Here is a 20,671-nt window from a genome sequence, read left to right on the forward strand (position 1 = left end):
TGTGAAACTCCATATCGGCTTTTATATCCAAAAATTTGATTACACCAGTTTAAAATGTTCGTTTAAGTCAAAGAAAAGGCTCTTCAAAACTTACTTGTTATTAAGTTCATAATCACTGTCATCTGGTATCTGTGGTCATCACTAGCATGTACTATCTAAACTCGACTTTTCTTGTATTTCATGCTAAAAATTCTTCGTACTAAATCTTGTCTAAAAACATTTTTTATACAAAGAGATTTCTTGGAACAACTCACGAGCTTCAAAATCTTAAAACTTATCTCGCATTTCCTTTTAACTACTTTCAATTCTTTTCCCTTTCTACACACATATTTCAAAAACGCTTTTTGGTCTTATACCAAACAAAAGGGGAAGAAGAAAATTGACTCAATTTTAAAATTTTAAAATTCTTACAGTCTAACTAAATCTTTTTGAGCACATACTGACTAGCTAATTTATTTTTGCAGGAAGCAATTATTAGAGGATTTATATGACTAACCCTTATTATTATATGCAAAATTTAATTTATTTAAATCATGCATACACGTAGGGGAAGCACACACTTAGAATTATTTAAATTTTATGTTTGTTTGGAAAATACCAAAAAGGGGAAGATTGAAAGGACATCTTCGATAAATGATTATTTTGGTATTTGTATAACTCACATAAAATTTAAATACACTTAGAAATCCTCTCCATTAGGACATATTATTTAAATGATTTTATCAAAAGTCAAATGGTCAACTCTAGCTCAAAAAGGATTTCCAAAAGTTCAAGAGTACTTATCTCCAATAAGGGAGATATTTGACATAGAGTCAAATTCGTTATAAAAGCAAGATCGTACTTCCATCTATCGCCTTAGCGTTGTGTGGAAGAGAAAGATACGATTCTAACGGCTTTTATACACGAAAGCTTCAAAAGAAAAGTTTAGCAACATTTTTATCGTTGTTATTATCCTTGCTAAACTTTGAAGAAGCAAAAGAAAGCTTATTCGATCCCGCACTAACTTAACTTTATATATCTCGGGAAAGATATCGAATATTCTGAACTTTGTTCGTGAAAGCTTTCTTATATCCTCAAAGGCTTGTGTATCAAGTTAAAAGAGAGGATATTATACAATCTCCGAGATCTTTAAATATATCTCAAAACGGAGATTTGTAAATCAAGTATTCTTCGATCACAAAGAGTTAATCTAAAAGAAAAGGAATACTAGTGAAGTCCTAAGCTCTCAAGCTTAAAAAGAAAGACTTCTTTTGATTACTCCCCAAATTAACTTAACTTGGAGTAATCAAACGTATACTTGCTTACAAGTATACCTAACTTGACTTTAATATTTACAACTTGAATATTATTGTCATCTCCGAACTAGTACCGTAACATACTAGTTCAAAACATATCTTTTACAACTTGTTTGTTTTCTTAGATATTGTTTTCTAACTTTTGCAGTGAGGTGAAGTGAAGTGAGGTGATTCTTGTTCTAAGATCCAAGTCTTAGACGTACTAACGGGGAGTTAGTCGTCTTTGCACCGTGAAGAAAAGAAAAGACCCAAGATCTAAGACCTAAGATCCAAGACCGGCAACAGCATAGAAGTACAAAGACTACACCAAGGTTCTACATCGACTTTGAAGAAGTAACGGGGAGTTACGTTCTAAGATAAGTCAAGTAGAGGTTTTACATTTATTGTGAGGTTGTAACGGGTAGTTACGGACCAAGATAAATATTTGTAAGTTTAGATTGTAACGGCTTCTCCGCCAGCTATAAGGAGTACATCTTTCTTATAGTGAAAAATCTCGAGTCCGGAGAGGAGCTCGGGGACTGGACTAGGGGTGAGAGAATCTATTAGAGGTTGCTCCATCGCGAACCAGGATAAAATCGACCGTGTTATATTTGCTCTTTACTTCCGCACATATAATTGCTAAACAACACGGTAAAAATATTTAAAACTTGGAAAATATTTTTAAAAGGCAATTATAATTTTTAAATTGGACATTAAGCTATTCAACCCCCCCTTCTAGCTTAATTCAACGCCTTAATCAGGACCTAACAGTGCAACTTTATTTTGGCCCGTTTGTTAAAGAGAGGATTTATATTCTCTGGGTCATAGGTTCGACTCCCGAAGAGAAAAGAATTTATGATTATGCCTGCTGAGCGAGAGTCTGTCGCTTAGTGCGATTTACCTGGTTCACGTAGTTTGCAGGTTATTGCGTGAGCCCGTAGGTTTATCCAGCGCGCACCGGCTGTAGGTTCTTATGTTTAAAAAAATATGATTTTATTCTGAAACCAACTAATAACATCAATAATATCTAACTCTAGGATAGTAAATATATTTTTATTTACTCATACTAACACGATATAATTTGTATATGAGAGATTTTTTACAATCAGTGAAGTCTAGCGGGATATTTAATCCAATTATAATGACACGAGTTGAATTTTTAGACGCAAATTATATATTTTAATCTATAAAACATATAAATAGTTGAAATTGATTTAATATGTTCAAAAGTTACGATCACCCGTAGTGATATGATCGAATTCAAGCACATGCCCATATAAAAATTTAACTATACGAGGCGATCAAAGTTTAGATAAACATAATAGTTGTAATTGTCTCTCTTTCTCTCTCTCTCTCTCTCACAGTATTGTTATAACCGGTCTACACATATTTATATGTTGAACAATACTATGATCATCATTCGGTCCTATCATGAAAGATTATCAATATTTAACAAGTTGATTTATTTTTTATAAAATTATATGTGATTATTTTTATTTAATAGTGAGTTGTCTAAAACTCGACTGATTTGAGTTGTAATTCGGTAATTAAGTACCTGCACTCGAAATCTTTTCCAAGCTAATTTTATATTGTTTGGATGATAACTCAGTTTTAAGTGCCACTCGAATAAAACTCGATACAAGGTCGGGCCAACTTGAATCAGACGGTAAGAAATTTAATAAATGGAAAAAGTTTTAAATTTGAAAAGGTTGAATATAATGACATAATTATCTAAGACTCGTGAAATTGGATATAGTATTATAATATATAATATAATTTATCGTATAATACACATATGTTAATAATTTAATCTCCAAAATTAATTTATAAATAAATTCAATTTTTTCCCGGTACTTCTATATTTAATCGAGTACTCATTACTCGATTCATCTCCGAGTCATATCATAATATGGTTTTTAAAATAATAGTTACGGAATTTAATTAAGTTGTCACTTGAGTCCATTATATATAAATAATTTTTATTTTTTAATAAAATGAGAATTACAAGATCTTAACTTTAAATTTATAATTAAAATGATAGTTTGATTAAGTGTTCCTAAATCAGTTCAGATAATTTTTTTTTGTAAATTGACTAACTATTAGCATTTATTATTTTTTGTATGAATATATTAGTTCAAAAACTTTTGTAAATAAGGGGTCATAAATAAGTGTAAAGTGTAATTAACATAAATATTTATGTGTAAATACCTTAATCAATGATATTTAATATGTTGAATATAATAAATGATGGCATTCTTGTAATTATAGGTTAAGTAGGGGTATAATGGACATTTCACGCCTAATTCTTTTGTTCTTTTTGCCCTTGGTTACAATTTAATATATAGAAATAGATTTAGTATACTTTTCATAATTGAAAATTCTAAATCACTCTAAACTATTTATATTATATTATATTATTAAAACTGAAATAATAAGAATTTTATCGGTCGATGACTCGATATATAAACTGTTTAAATTTTAAAATGATTTGATATAATAATAAAGAATTAATAAATTTTTAATATAATATATTCATCAAATGTTATTTAATTATCAAATATTTTGAATCAATAACATGATACTTTAATCAGATTGTTCATGATTTTACAAGTAATTCTTTGTGACTCCGTATTATTCATTATTGAAATTAATTTCATGTCACACTTGCTACATCAGTCTGTCATTGATAAGGAACTGAGGAAATACTCCCTCCGTCCTATTTTAATTGTCACTTTTGGATTTGTGCCAGTCAAATTGATCAAGGTTTGACTCAAATTTATTAATATTTTATCAAGTGAAAAAATAAAAAAAAATTGTCATCGGAAATAACTTTTAATCTACTTTAAGATGTAATTTTTAGTTTTTTAAAATAATTAAAGAATGACTTATAATCTTTAGTAAAAAACTAGTCAATTTGACCAACAAAAATGGAAATGTGAAAACTAAAATAAGACGGGGGAGTATTATTTAAAATATCATTAATTAATTCCGTTGAATTGAATAATCTCAGCCCTGCCAAATATCGACATGAGTATTGTCAAATCTTTCTAGAAAGAACTCACCCATCTCTTTTTTTTTCTTTTTTCTTTTTTTGAAAATTCTCACCCATCTCTTCAAAATACCACAAGCTTTCCTCTTTCTAGACCATGTTAAATGTATCAAATCCACTATATAAAGAGATTGTATGTTCATTTTTCAAATCCACAATAATCAACCATCACAAGTCAAAAAATTAAATATTATGAAGATTTCATTGGCCAAAATCTTTGTTTTCTGTAGCTTTTGGGTAATACTTTCATCAGCTAGCAGCCATGAAGATTTTGTCCAGTGTCTCACCCGTTTTTCACCCAACACAAACTCAATAACCAAACAAATTTACACCCCACAAAACTCATCTTACACTTCTGTCTTAGAGTCCTCGATAAATAATCTACGTTTTGCGGGCTCTAGCACCCCCAAGCCCCTTGTGATTGTCACACCAACGGAGGACTCTCAGGTCCAGGCAGTGATTTATTGCGCGAAAAAGCACCACATCCAGATGAGGATCCGGGGAGGGGGGCATGACTATGAGGGCCTCTCGTACGTCTCGAAAGCGCCTTTTGTGGTGCTTGACATGGTTCGCTACAATAAGATTGATGTTGATCATGAGGCTGCCACTGCATGGGTGCAATCCGGTGCAACATTAGGTGAACTCTACTACAGCATTGCTCAAAAAAGTAGTACCCTTGGATTTCCGGGTGGATTCTGGTATACTGTGGGTGTTACTGGACTCATTGGTGGCGGAGGCTATGGAAATTTACGACGTAAATATGGCCTTGCTGCTGACAATGTGATCGATGCTCGGATAGTGGATGTCAAGGGAAGAATTTTGGATAGAAATTCGATGGGGGAAGATTTGTTTTGGGCTATTAGAGGAGGCGGTGCTTCTAGTTTCGGTGTCATTCTTTCTTGGAAACTAAAGCTCGTTTCGGTTCCTGAAATTGTGACAGCTATTCAGCTCGACAGAACAATAGAACAAAATGGCACTGAAATTCTTCATAAGTGGCAATCTGTGGCTCCTAACCTTCCCAAAGACGTCGAAATTAGAGTTATAGCCGCTACTATATGGAAAAATAGGCCTAATCCAGTAGCCAGAACAGTACTTACCGATGACTCCATAGCTAGAAACCGAGCCGAAAAAACAATTCTGTTAAGGTTTTCGGGCTATTTCCTTGGCGGTCAAGAAAAACTTGTTTCCATGATGAACAAAGAGTTCTCTGAACTAGGCCTGACAAAAGAAGACTGCACCGAACTCAGTTACATTCAATCTGCACAACGTTTTTCCCTGCTTTCGACATCCGAGTCCCCTGAAGTTCTGCTAAACAGAACATCATTCAGAATCCCTTTTAAGGCCAAATCAAGCTACGCCGAAAGGCCAATTTCAAGAAAAGGCTTAGAGGGAATATGGACCAGGCTCCTTGAATATGATCCCGGGACGACAAATTTTGTTTTCACTTCTTACGGAGGCAGAATGAATGAAATTGCAGAATCTGCAATTCCATTCCCCCATAGAGCTGGCACATTGTTCATGATCTATATGAGAGTGCAGACTGATGGAGATGCGGAGAAGAGAATAGAATGGATCAGAGAGCTGTACGAGTATTTGACACCTTATGTAACGAAAAATCCGAGAACTTCGTACGTGAATTATAATGATCTTGATCTGGGAGTCAACAATGAAGAAGGTCCAACAAGCTACAAGCGAGCAAGCGTGTGGGGTAAAAAGTATTTCAAGAATAATTTCGATAGATTGGTTCGGGTTAAGTCGTCGGTTGATCCTGGAAACTTCTTCAGGCACGAACAGAGTATCCCTCCATTTTCGTGATTCTTTGGAAGAGTTAATTGCAAATTGCACTTCTGAACTTGGGCCCAAACGTACTTCGGTCAACATACTTTTATAAATTGCATTTTGCATCCCCTTGATATTTAGCACGCTGCAATGTACAACCTTTCCATCCAAGTCCGTTAAATCTCAGTGTTTAACGTTACTTAAGTAAGGGTAGAACAGGAAAAATCCATTTTCAATGATCTTCTTCCCCAATTTTCTATATATGCCCTAAATTTGTTTGCATGAGCCCTAATTTCTTGGCTTAGTCTCTTCTCTTCTTTAGAAAAGATATATTTGATCATCAAGAGCCAATACGTCATATGCGTGTAGATCAATTAAGCAGACATATAGTGAAATATATGGAAAAAAAATCATTCCTAGAACCTTGATATAATTCCTTCACCGATTTATCCAACTCCTACGTCTCCTAGTGCACCAACTGGATATGACTCGATGCCTAGCCCACCAACATTTCATAATACAGATCCTACAGGCTTCGGTGGAGAACCAACAGAATCTCCAAACTCGGCAAATTACCCAGCCGCATGCAGCACTTCACAGAGTTCCATGGGGGCATCAGTCAATGAACAATGAGATATACATCTCAAGCCCTTTCCTTGCATCATCATTGTATTTTTCATAATTTGTGGCTGAAAATAAATACGGAGGCTCGCTCGGATGACTAGTTCGTGTGTATTCTGGTCGGGGTGGTTATGATTTGCGCAGGGTTTTATTAGATTTAGATGTTAATTTTGTAATTAACTGATGATTAGTGGTTTAATGTTTTAAAATTTTTTAATTACCGTAACCGCCCTTGATTTTTAAACGGCTCCGTTATCTTTTGACGGAAAGGTTGCACATTGCAGCGCATTAAATACCGAAGGGATGCAAAATGCAATTTATAAAAATATGTTGACCGAAGTGCATTTGGACCCAAGTTTAGGGATGCAATTTGCAATTAACTCTCTTTAGAATTAGAAGATTTATGTTATTATGGTTGTACAAGTTCTTCAATAATATTTTATGAAATTATATTCTCAAAGTGTTCTGTATCTATACTACCAATTAGTCGCATCTCCTGAAAATCTGTTTATGTTATAGGGATATTTTTATAATTGACTTTTTTCGCGAATACCATTCGTCAACATGAGGAAACTCTTAACAAGAAGTGTTTATTTTATGGGTATTGTTATGATATGATTGTGTAGCTGATTTTACCACGGGTATCTCTGTTTCGCCTGTTTACATTTTTGATATTAAACTTTTAGATCAGTCAAATGACATCATCCATTCCGGCATACTTACTCAATCCATTATTATCGTCTCATCAAAATTCAAAACATACACATTTTAGATAATATGTAAAAAATTCAATATTTTAATCATTATCTCTTAACAAAAATATATAGATAATTAAAAATGGCCTAGCTACATTTATTAAAACCTCTAAATCTATTAGGTTTAATTTTAGATAATATAATTATAAATAATACCATTGGACAGTGAACCTAAAATCTTTTAACCATAATTTTAGATAATTATCAATATAATATATTATAACTAATAAATATACATAAAGTGAAGGCATGTGCTCCAAGAGGGTATATATAATTTTGATTAGATAAAATTATATATAAAAAATACATTAATTCAACAAATATAACTCATCAAATATTATTTTTTATTATTTTTTACCAGGTTAGAATATTTCATATATTACATATATTCTCTAATTAGATCACACATGTAGATGTCACATAAATGATATATGTCGCCTCAATCCGAGGCCACATCTTGGTCCCAATGACCCTCATCTACATCTCGTCAAAACATACCCAGGATGCAATCCGCTGGACCCACAAACCATCTCACCATAAATCATACTCCCAAGTCCCAATTACTATAATGAGTGGCAACAATAACATGATAAAGAAAAGTAATTTGAATAAAGGAAAATCAAAATAAATAAAAGAGACCATTAAAAGACTTAATCAAGAGTATACAAGAAATTAATATTGGGTAAATAAATATTTGTATAAAGTAAAGAATTTAACATTTAAACACAGTTAATGTCTAAAGTGTAATTTAAAATAAAAAGTGACAATACAAATTAATTACTTACTACTCTCTCCATCATTTTTTAGTTCTCCAATTTTAATTTTCAATATTTAAATATCAAAGTTTGACTCATTAATCATCGGCCGTACCCGCACCATCGTCACGGTGAAAATGTAACACAATTCTTCTTGGTCCTAATTCATAAACAAGAATATTTTTTCAAATATTAAAGTCTGGAGTCATTTTTAACTATTAATTCCACGGTTCTGTCACTGATGACGCTCATGAAGCAGAACGTGGGCAAGGTCATATAAGCACTGCCCTCAGATGAATGTTTTACTTTGAAATACAACAATTACTGCAGATCCAAACCAGTATGACATATACCCATGACGAGGGGCGGAGCCTGTAAAAACTACCACCTCCGTCCCATTTTATGTGAACGGGTTTGATTTTCACGGAGATTAAGAAAAAGGTAGTAAATGTAGTTGAAAAGTGAGTAAAATGGTGGAACTTATCAATATTTAATAATAGATTTGAGATAGTGGAGAAAAGTAGTGGGTGTAATAGTGTTTATTTAATAATAAGGGAGTATAAAATATAGAGTTAGTGGGTGTAATAGTGAAAAGTAATGTTCAAAAATAGTAAGTATTCTAGTTTCATTCTTTTTGGGACGTCCCAAAAAGGAAATGAGATCACATAAAATGGGACGGAGGGAGTACAAAGTACGGCATCATCTCGTATTATTGAAAATTGAAAAATAAGTAGTACTCCCTCTATTACGTTTCCTTTTAACTGCTCGACACGCATTTCAATGCTCTTATAAAATATAGTTCCGTAACTTATTTTTGAGATTTTCTTTTTCTGTATAAAAATATAACATCCAAACTTTAATTCAGAAAAAGAAAATTTTAAAAATAAATTACACAACTACACAGTGCATTAAAGTCCGTGCCGCGTCCCCGTCCCCCAATGTATACTACTCATGGGGACGGAGGGAGTATTTATCTGTACACATGCGTCAGAAAATATATTTATAAAAATAAATAAATTTATTTAAAATATCATAAGATTAAAACTAATCTTAATATATTTTAGATGTTATCATTCTTTTGACATCAATATAAATTCTGACTACAATACGTAAATGTGACATTTTTTTATTTTAGTTGTGTGCTGAAGAATGACTGCTGGAAGCAGAAGCAGTTACTGGGGGCAAGTTTATAAGGGCTTGTGTGTATCACATCACAGGTTAATCTCTCAAAGCCACAAATATCATATTGACTTTTCCAATTTCAAATGAGTACAGGTCGCAAATTACCTGATCGTATTCCATCCTCTTCGTCTTGCTTCATCGTCAACAGGTCTTTGCTTTTCCCATCTGGTAAAGAAGACACTTCAAACATAGGTGCATGGTAGCAAAAAATTTCATCCATAATTAGAATGAAAAAGCGAATGACCTTTTTACAAATAATATTGAATAAATACATGTAAACATGAACAACTTCTTATTTCATGATAAACAAATTTTAAGCAAACAGGCATCATAGCTTTAGGTGTGCGGCCTTTATCGAGACATTATCCCAGGCTATTGTATGCATTTATTAACTAATAACTATTTTTCAATACAGATTGCAAATGCATATAATAATCACTAGAAAAACAACACACATAGCAGAGCAAATTAATCTCAAGCAAAACAACTTTACAAGCCAAAATATGCATTACTTAAATCCAATATATGTATATTAATTTAAATCTTAGGTGCACAAAGTAATGACATCGTGGAGCACCACCAAGGCGCATTATATACCAGCTCGTTTACTTTCTCCAAGTACACGTTTAAAGCCTTTATTAGAATATTTGAGGCATGTACATACTGCAAGATCTACTTAAGCCATTAATCACCACTATACATCCAGTGTAGGTTACTAGTACGTAGTATCTAATCAAGTGTGATCTAATTCTCTATCACCCCCCCTGCCCCCTTCTGTCCAGATTACACATGGAACGCAAACAAAAAAAGAAGAGATCTATTCTCCATCTTTAACTTCCAAGGGTAACAACACCTAAGATTTACAGGATCAGGAATTGAGGAGTTACATATTGAACTAGAATACTTAATGAGAATAAAGATAAAATCACTTTTACACAAGTCAACAAGAAGCTGAGCTTACCATCACCCAAACAGTTCCTTATATTTGTAACTAATTCTGTTATGTAGACTAGTATAAATATAGCTACTGCAGTTATTGTACATAACTTTTTTTACACATTTCTTCAATACAATCACTTCTTTCTCTCTCTACAATGTAGATAACAGTTGTTAATACTAGAAAGCTAAAAATTGTACATTCTGATTCTGCCTTGTTAAAAATGATCTTTGTTATTTCAGCGCTTCATTTTGCCTCAAATACCAGGCCATTAACACTCGGACATGGGTATGGTCACTTTTAGGCCAAAACACATTTGTATATATATTGCAGAGTCAGACACTTAGACAAGTATCAGTGTTGGACATTTTCACTCGAGTGGGTAACAAATAAATTCTGAAAGTTTGAACATTTAAGACCTTCCTAAACTTCAACAATTAATTGTAATTCACCTACATATTGGATTATCGGTGAAATATATTAAACGTCTTCAGCCGCTGATGGCTACATTATTAGTCTTCTGCCGGTTAATGTCTCTTTCCTCGCCAGCTTCCATTGTTCGTCCTCTTCACATCCTCTCCATTTCTCTCTCCCTCCAATCCTTCATCAGCAAAATTACACAATGACCACAAACTAGAAGATATCTACATTCCCTCTTTAATTGCCAAGGGTAACAACAAATTTTTAACATAATCAGGAGACAGATATATTTAGCAATTGGCTTATCTAGAGAATGACGATAGATTGAAATACTAAAAGGAAAAGATTGCATATTAGTCTAGTTTTAAGGCCACAAAGTCCATAACCAGCAACAACACTACAAATCGCCAGTCACACGAGTATGTACATTGTACACTATATTAGTCTGTATTCAGTAATCATAATGATATAATTCAATAGCTTTCAGGAATAAGCCTGTGACCAGAAAAGTAAACAAAATCCAACATAGAATTCTCAGAACCCGGAATTAATTAACTGAGAGAGAGGGGGAGGGAGGGGGACAGGGAGGGGAAGAGAGAGAGAGAGAGGGAGGGAGGGAGAGGGGGTAGCGAGAGAGAGAGGGAGAGGGAGAGGGAGGGAGAGAGAGAGAGAGAGAGACCTGTAAGATCCCCAGTAATTAAGACAAGAGAAGGTTCGATCATAGCCAAAGTGGGGGGCACCAAATTCTTGAAATCAAGAGCTCTATCAGGATGATGAACACTAAAATGAAGATCAGAGAATTGAACTATCCAAACCACATCATGTGGGTCATCATGCAATTTCATAAAAGCCCTTTGATTGATCTCTGATGTTGAGCCAGCACTACCTTGATTTCTTTTTTGTGTGTAAACTAACAAGAAGATCATCGAAGCTACAACAAAAACACCAATCATTTGTTTAGGTCTCATTTCTCTCTCTCTCCCCCTCTCTCTCATCTCTCTCCCCCCACACACACTATAAATCAACAGATTGTGTGTGTGAACTGGGTAGATTAAACTAGAACAGTGCTTCTGTTTTTTCTGTTAGAGCTAGCAGATAAAATAGTTTCTCTGTTTTTCAGGAGTGAACACAGGGCAGAGAAACTTTAAAATGAATAAATAGAATGAAACTAAATTATTTTTTCAACACAAGAATAATTAGACATTTTTTATGATATAAATTTCGTCTTGAACTATTCCGTCCCGATTCGCATTTCAGATTGGGTTTGGGCTGGGCCGGTCCGATTAGCATGAAAAACAGCCGTCCCACTACCAATACAACTATTTAGTTTACTTTTCATAATTAAAAATTAGCATAATAGCCCGGGCAAGGCACGGGGCGCTAGTCTGAATTGTCTTTGCGCGGTTAGGTCTGCTTGTGTAGTGTTAGGATGGTTGTTAATTTTGTATCGTGTGATATTTGTGCAGAGGAGGGTTGATTGCTCCCTGTGTACCATTTTTTCTTTTGAAACTCCAAAAGGTGTGTGTTTGTAGTGATTGCCTAATGTTGCGTAACTAATGAAGGACACCTGTGGTATGTGCAGAAGAAGGCAGACCCTCTGTCAAGAGTCTGGTGGTGCAGCCGCATTATGTGAGGCTCCTATTTCAGGGGCATTATGCCAAACTATGTATGGAGCAACCAGGCTTCACCCCATTTTTTTTTACCGCTTTACTGTTACATGTATTGATGTAGCTTGAAACAAGTTGTTGTGGATTGGTGAACCGAGTAGGCCTTCATATTTGCCCCTGGCCCGAGTGAACACAAACGTTGATGTTATTTTTTCAGATCATCCGGATTTGTAGTAATGAAGCAGATTTTGATTAGGAAAGGTTGTTGCTTCATGTCTGAGTACATGACAAGTACCGACATAGGACTAATTATTTATCTCTTCTAGTCAATCGGTCAGCCCTGCTTTCGTAAAACAGTACGTAAACATTGTCATGTACATGATTATATAAATATAAGGTATATCCCAAGTGATATGTAGTATTATTACAAACTAATATTGATGGACCAATGCATTCATCTAAAAATATATCAGCATCTATCAAATATGTTAACTTGGCGCTTTCGAAGCCACTAATAGAATATGCCAAACTATACCGCGCGAACAAATACCAGCATTGAATGCAGTATCGTTTTAGTATGAAATGATAACCCGTGGTAGGTAAGATTTGTTTTATAGGTCCACAAGAAACAAGAGTTTATATAGTAGTATTTCCGAAAGCAAACCCGTAATAGTACTCAAGTTGTTTTAAACGCACTGCGTACAGTGTTGTACCGATATAATGTTTTTGGTGACATGGGCTATCACTCCAACCTAACCCTCTTGTCCTTGTGGCCAGCGTTGACAGTGTCAGAACCGCCAGCCTCAGCATTTGAGCATTCTGAGACGCGGGTGACGGTATACTCCTCACAGCCATTTGTTATATTGTAGTTGTTGATCTTTATTTGGAATGCACATAACTTCCCAACGATGTTTTTTACTGCAGGAGGGATTTCTTCCATGTTTGTTCCCTGCAATGCGAGAATTTCGAAGTTTAGAATTTATAAATAGGTGCTAGCTGTAACCCAGCATCGTCTCATACAATATCTATCATGTTTACCTCGGTTAGTTCATTAATGAGCCTTTGAATTGGAGCCCCAATAAGCTGCTCTGCCTCTTTGTTGAATAGCGTCACAGTTGTTGTTCCAGTGTCATCCTTGATGCGAGCTACCACCCTATACCTTTAATCATTTATTGAGGCTCTGAACATTTTTTTAATTTAGTGGTTTAAAGTTTTATAAGGACTTAATTATAGCAGGGTATGTTATTAGTTTTAGTTAGAGTGTACGGGTGTTAGAAGCACGCAAGTATTGTGCTAGGGATTATACCTTTGTGAAACCGTTATGTTGTCATCGTTGCAAGCGACGCAGAAATATTTTTCTTCGGTTGGGTGCACAGCTCGGGCACATTTTGAGCAGCAATTATATAGCCATCCGTTTCCCTCCATTATTTCTGTTATTGTTGCCATGCAAAGACCGCGCACTTGCTGCATATCAACACCAATTAGTCAGCAATGGTATCATGTTATGTGTAGTATTTGGTAAGTATTTGTAATGCCCAAAATTATATTGTTTTATCCTTTACATCTTTTTCTGGTGGGATCTCGATGTCAAGGACATCTTTAATATGGAGTTGTTGGACGCTCTTTTCGTCCGCGGTTACAAATTGAACGTTTGTTGGAGGTAACAGCCCCACGCCAGCTTTCGCACTTGCTTCATGTAGTGCATTCTTCAAATCTTTGAGTGGTTTGTAATCAATATCAAAATAGGTTCTTGTTGCATCAGTGCTCGATAGAGAGGGCTTATCTGTGTGATTGACAAGGCATATATCAGTGTATGAGTATTTTTGTACTGAATAAATCGGCATGCGTGTACCTGGGAACGATTAATACTTATCCTTGAACCTTTCTCATATATTGGTTCCTTTAAAAGAATTAGGCTTGAAGGTCATAATATTTCGTGAGATACCTGAGAATTTCTTTGCTAGCAGGCCAGTAATGACAACAAATATTGGTGATTGGCCTGTGTTCTGGAGGCTCGCCTGGAATTGATATGCCCTGTCTTCCCACAATGTCACTATCATTTTCTCATTCCTGCAACGCATACAATTTATAGGGGGAGTCTATGTGTATAGGTAAACTCATTGAGCATGTGTGAATATCTTATACAACTGTATAGTAGATTGGTTAATTAATTGTTATAGTTCAAACTTCCTATTGCATTAGGGTAGATAATCACTACTAGAAATCTGCTAATACACATCAGTTAAAAACTGATGTCCCGGAGAATTGTGACTGATGTTACTGTGGGCGATGTTAAAGGTACCTATCTTTAACATCAGTTAATAATTGATGTCTATTGTTAGATTTAACATCGGTTCATACACTCTAAATGATGTATAATATACTCTTTAACATCAGTTCTGTAAGCTTGGATGATGTCTATTGTACTCATTTACATCAGTTAATAACTGATGTTAAAGATTAGTGCCTTTAACATCGCCCACAAAGACATCGCTTGGATTTTTCGCTTACATCAGCTAATAACTGATGTCTTTAGCCTTTAACATCACTTCAACTTTAAAGAAACCGATGTTATAACATTTGATTGACATCATTTCTTTATTTATTAACTGATGTAATAATATTGAATTAACATCATTTTTATACGTGAAAAATGCCAAACCAAGAAAACAACAAAATCAACAACTAAATCTTATATAAAGCAATTGTACTCTATACATCTATCAAATTCCAATTTCACCTACTACACATCCATCAAATCCAATATCGATCAACTACTACACATCCATCTAATCCAAATATCAAATACGTACTATATCCATATATTCGACAATAATTTAAAATTCAATAATCAAAATACACTAATTAAGAGTGTAAGAACTACTTCGATATAATCAAGGGTCTTCAAGGGAATATCAAGGACTACGGTCAAAATTGTATGCATATATGGATTTGATGTCTGCCATGCATAGCTAAAAAGCTATTTTCTGAAGAACTTGAAGAGTATTCTGGTGAACCTGCACAAAAGTTCACGTATTTTAAAGATGCTGAAACATTCATTATTATTAGCAGCACAAGTTTACAAAGACGAGGAAGAACAATAAATCCTGTGCAGCTGAACTTCATATACACAAATATTCTAACACAGGCTACAATAATGAAATGCCTTATTCAAGGGAATGCTGCTGGAAAATTAAATCCACATAATTAAACTCAATGAGTCTCAAATCTCTAATTCAACACTGGACTAGTACAACACAAAGGCAAGTATAATACTTCAAGAGAAAGATAAAAAAAAAATGTAAACTTACCTTTATTAATTATTATAGCACCTGAACAATTGGTATACATGCATACAGTTTTTATTATATAATGGGAAAGCTAGTATTGTTGTACATTAGTAATGTGGAATGAATAGTAGCAAAGACAAGAAGAGCAAGCTGAACAAGTTGAGAGAAAACAGAAAATTTCTCACGTGCACATTCACCGGAAACTTTCCATACCTCCTGTCCACATGTTTGTCTTCTCACTAATATTTGTTGCATTACTTTTTTCACTCTACATTTTCTTTATATAGCAACTCTCCTGCACATCCACAAACTGAAAAAGAAATTAGATTTAAGCGGAAAAAGATTGTACACGTATTGTATTATCTATGCTATTTATACTGATATTAATGCAAAACTTTCTCAAACCTCTGTTTCTATAGCCATAATATTTTTTTTTAAAAAACTAATCTAAGTTAACAGAGTACTATTAGGACATTGATGGCTATGCAAGAGATTGTTGTGCTTACAAATAGTCCAATGATATAACCAGATTCTGGACCAAAGAGTACCTCCAGAGCAGATTCAGAAGTCCCTATGTTTCAAAGATTGATTTTCATTACTCTATTTTCTACAACCACATAAAGATGAAACCACATGGAACGGGAATCAGTAAGATCAACAGAGGGCATATACTATTCTATAACGAGTTATTTGCAAGGATTAAGGTTCACTGTGAAGCCTCTTAAAAACAATCTCCAAATTCTAACCAAGTATGTTGGCATGTAGCAGAGTTTATGACAATTAGGCACTGCTCTGGTTAAAGTTTCTACAATATGAAACAAAAAGAAGTTATAGTAAATATCTTCTTGCTCGAAATAAAATTGTTTAGATAGTCTATTATCAACTTGGATTTATAACTAGGAAGCACTACTTTGACAAAATTAAGTTTTTGAGAAAATAAAAATTATCATAATTTATAACTACAATTAAGCTTAAAATCACAATAAAATCAATATTGCAGATTTGTAATCTTGTCTCACCATTGATGAAGCTCCAGTTACAGGAGCAATACCAAGATTACATGAGTAACCAAGAGGCGGTGTCCAAGCTGTGGTGCCATTGCTTTCGAAAGCAAGCAAGCTCTTCCCCATACATTTCCCTCCCATCTTCGCCAATCAACGGATCAAAGAGCCTGTTAGTACCTTTCTTCAGATGCTCTTGAGCTGAAAGAGAATACCAAACAAAACCTCTACTTCTCTCTTACCTATTTTAAACTAAACAAATATTCAACATAAGCAAACAGCCCCTAGACAAGGACCCCTATCTACATGATACAAATCACAAACACACTATCACTGCAGTAGCACAATATTAACCCAAATAACCCTAAAATTGGTAGTCCTCATATATGTATACAAGAACATCGAAATCAAAAATCTTCATATATACACAATAGCACAATATTAAACCAAAAAGCAACCAAATATAGCATGTATACACCAATGAGAGCTTACCAACTCAAGAAAGAAGCTCCCAGTCGACTAATTAAGCTCAAGCTTCGAGCACTCGGAATAGAGCAGCTAGCAGCAAGATGCACGAGGAAAGAGCTCGGGACTGAACAAGTAGGGGCGGAATCGAGGTTGTACAGCTCTTGGAGCGCCTGAACTTGGACGGAGATGATGAACGCCGGTGGAATCGATGTCGCGCGATTTCTAGGGTTCCTGAGTAGAGAGAGGCTATGTCGGGACTTTTTGTTTTAATTTGAGTGTGCGTGTGTCTGAATGTTTGTGTGTGTGTTTTATGTTTTAATTTTGTTTTAATTATGTAATCTTATCTTTTTTTATTTATATTTGTAATGTGTTGGGTTGTAATGTGTTGGGTGATTTTAATTTATGTGTGTGTGGGAGTAGTTTTAATTAGTTTAATATTTTAATTTAGGTGAATAATTATAATTTTTAATATTCATTTTTATAATTTTAAAGTTATAATATGTATGATTTGTGTATTTTTAATGTTTTCTAATATTTTAATATTAAATATATATATACATATATATATATATATATATGTATGTATGTATGTATGATTTTGTATTTTAATGATTTTGATTTATACAAATATTTATATTTATGTGTTGGTAGTTGAATGATTTTATTTCAAAGTTTTATGTTATGAATATTGGAGGGAGATGAAATTTGTTTAAGGGAGGGAAGTTAAAATTTTATAAGGGAGGCAAATTTTTGATAAGGGGGGGGAATGAGGGTGGGAATGATGGAAACTTTTTTTAAACACGTACCTTACACATCAGTTGCATAAATAACTGATGTCTAAAGTACTTTAACACATCAGTTTAAGTGAAAATGATGTTAAAAGCACTTTTAACATCAGTGGCAATTCTAACTGATGTCTGAAGTGTGATGTCTATTCCACTTTTTCTAGTAGTGAATATACATACACAGTCGTCAGTTTTTGTGTCTGTTGTCCTGATTTTCATGACATCATAACTTTATTGTCGTGGCCCCCGGGTGTGGTTACCTAGTTTTTTAGACTAAAAACATATGGGCACTTTAGTATAAGCTGGGGACCAATTTTATCTTATATTTTCAGAACCTAAATTTTGCCCATAAGTGTGCATTCAACCAAGGACATCGAGAATGTGCAGTGATTTATGTATTCAGTGCCTTTCTACACGAAAGATTTCACAAAGTTATGTTGTTCAGGTTCGCGTAATTCTGTCCAGGTCTCATGGATCAGATGTTTTAACATTTTTTCAGGACTTTCCTGCATGATTTTGTAGGATTTGTAGCTGCAGTTTTGTGCTCTTTTTTACGGAAACAGGGATCTAGAATTAAATTTCTATTGTCCGTCTAATATTGGTATTCACGAAAAAGCCACCACTCATATCAATAGTGAAACTTTTCCACCCTTCGATTTTAGTCCATGCGTTTGGCCTTAACGGCCTAGGAACACGTCAAAACATGTCCTGTGTCTTTTTTTTAAAACCCTATGTGGGCAATCTGGGCCCTAAATATTGCTTTTCATTACCAGGCATATGAGCTATAATAAAACTGGGTATGATGAAAAGTGACGCGTTCGTCGCCTAAATGCCATCCTCACTAAATACTTGTGTTTAAAACATCAACCCCTTTGCCGTTAGTTGCATAAGGTCTCCTATCTTTACTAACAATATAATGTGTTAATTGTTTAATCAGTGTGTGTTGTGAAATGTACAATAACATTCTAAGATTGTTGGCCGGAGTGTGTTGCAGACGAACATTAAGTTATGATATATAGGCATGTACTAAAAATAGTTCACATTCATGTTTAGGCAGGTGTTAGGAGTAATGTATGATAGTAGAACTCATGAAAACCTGCTGTCAGTAAGAGCCACATCCAGCTTCTCCGCTCCATTTGTCCTTTTCTCCAGCCGCCCGACGCTTGTGACCATACCAACTACATCTATTTGAAGAAGAAGTCATTGCATCAGTTTTGTAACTATATTATGAGAGATTATAACCTGCTTTAGTTGTTTACCTATAAGGTTTTTGATTTGGCCCACCAATCCTTGCACCTTGTCGAATGGATGGATCTCAAATTTGTATTGTGGAATGATTTTGTTGTCTTCTGCTTCTTCAATCTTGGTCTTATAGAAGAAGTTGATAGCCATGTCCATATCAACGCTTCTGTTGGACGCTGGTCCGGGGACGACCTTGAAATTTCAAGTATTGTAGACACCCTGTTCCTTCAGCTGAGGGAGGAGCGAGTTCTTCTGATTGTTTCGGATTATAGCCAGGACATGATCATCATATGATGAGAGCTTATTAGAAGCTTGCGGATGATGTAATAAAATGATATTTTGTTTGGAGTATAAAGTAGTCGTGTTAATTGATCTTATATAGTGTAGTAATAAAACTGAACTACTACTTTGTCGCATTATTGTTGCGAGTGATACCTGCTGATCCATGAGGATGACATTTGTGTAAAGCACCACTTTGTTATTCCTGTTAATTGCCTCCCATATCCGTCCCACCTGCACCTGGATCTTCTGAGTATCTGATTTTGATTGTAAATGCTGTTATGATGGCGTTTGTAGGCATTTTGTGAAATTCTGAGTTACTTCGTGTTTGGCTATGCTCTGGTTGTTCTGGTGGCAAGAGGTTGTCCTTATAAGTGATAGGCTGAAACCCCTGAATTCGAAGAGGCTGTTGTTTATGACAATATAATTATTCTGCATCAGTTACACATGGTTAGTGGCTTATTTTGATGTAAACAGCAGTGGCTATTTTACCAGGTAAAGTAATATTAGTTTTCATTTTGGGAACTTTGGTTATGGATTTAGTTGTAGGATGGAATGTTAGAAAATAAATTAATTCAAAGTGGTTAGTAGTTTTATTAAATAATTATATAATTTTCGAGCACGCAGTCGATAATATTATTAAATATATTAATGTTTTCCATATTATTTTTCATTGTTTTACGATTGTGGATATTTTACTTTTGTATGATATTGTACTAATAAGTATATTTATGTATTTGGACCTAGTTACGTTAATATAATAAACTGTCTAAAGTTTGAGACAAGTATCCTTAGAAACATTGTAGTTCCCGTAATGAATATTTATTTAGGATTTGTATATTTGAGGTATGATAATAATTTGTGGATGTAAAAATATACAGGGCATCAGAAATTTAAGCAGAAGTAAATACTCTTTTTATCATTTCATTTTCTCCTTATATTTCTGGGGCGCGTTTGTATGTCCACGGCGGAAGGTGTGTATGTACTGTAATTAGGTGGGATATGAAAGAGTGTAACCGCCATGCCTTTAGGGAGGATTTAATTAAAAATTATTGTATACTATCTTATAGAAGCTTGTGCATTCAGCTTTGTAATATAAGGATGCTTAGTCGCTTCTATTTCCAGAACCGAAGTTTTTTCTGTCATTCCTTTTTCGAATAAATAGTCGCCTAAAATGTGTTCAAACCGGGGGATGGAAACACTACCTCTAGATATAATATCTCTGTT

At 34.4% G+C, this 20,671-nt stretch overlaps 3 protein-coding genes across 5 annotated transcripts in view; 1 reads left to right on the forward strand and 2 right to left on the reverse strand.

Moving 5' to 3' along the window:
• Positions 1 to 11,918, reverse strand: part of LOC108192627 (putative metallophosphoesterase At3g03305) — a 36,662-nt gene extending 24,744 nt beyond the window's left edge. The window contains exons 1-3 of one of the 3 annotated variants that reach the window (XM_017372230.2): positions 11,452 to 11,917; positions 10,809 to 10,953; positions 9,521 to 9,580 (exon numbers count right to left, since the gene is read on the reverse strand). In XM_017372230.2, coding sequence (XP_017227719.1) covers positions 9,521 to 9,554 — 34 coding nt within the window. In that variant the 5' untranslated portion in view covers positions 9,555 to 9,580; positions 10,809 to 10,953; positions 11,452 to 11,917. Of the gene's footprint in view, positions 1 to 9,520; positions 9,581 to 10,808; positions 11,008 to 11,451 lie in introns of all 3 variants that reach the window. The other 2 variants (XM_017372231.2, XM_017372227.2) reach the window with 2 other exon arrangements.
• LOC108192661 (tetrahydroberberine oxidase) lies at positions 4,486 to 6,516 on the forward strand. Its single transcript, XM_017372234.2, has one exon. The coding sequence runs from the start codon at positions 4,516 to 4,518 to the stop codon at positions 6,136 to 6,138; it is 1,623 nt and encodes a 540-aa protein (XP_017227723.2). The 5' UTR covers positions 4,486 to 4,515; the 3' UTR covers positions 6,139 to 6,516.
• A 1,203-nt stretch (positions 11,919 to 13,121) lies between the features above and the next one.
• LOC135149602 (replication protein A 70 kDa DNA-binding subunit D-like) lies at positions 13,122 to 19,321 on the reverse strand. Its single transcript, XM_064085349.1, has 7 exons — positions 19,183 to 19,321; positions 19,020 to 19,107; positions 14,325 to 14,449; positions 13,942 to 14,162; positions 13,686 to 13,843; positions 13,418 to 13,538; positions 13,122 to 13,328 (listed from the first exon to the last, which is right to left on the reverse strand). The coding sequence occupies exons 1-7, from the start codon at positions 19,319 to 19,321 to the stop codon at positions 13,122 to 13,124; spliced, it is 1,059 nt and encodes a 352-aa protein (XP_063941419.1).
• Positions 19,322 to 20,671: the final 1,350 nt, after the last annotated feature.

Source organism: Daucus carota, chromosome 9 (genome assembly GCF_001625215.2).
Source record: "Daucus carota subsp. sativus chromosome 9, DH1 v3.0, whole genome shotgun sequence".
In the NCBI taxonomy this organism is placed as follows: Eukaryota; Viridiplantae; Streptophyta; class Magnoliopsida; order Apiales; family Apiaceae; genus Daucus; species Daucus carota.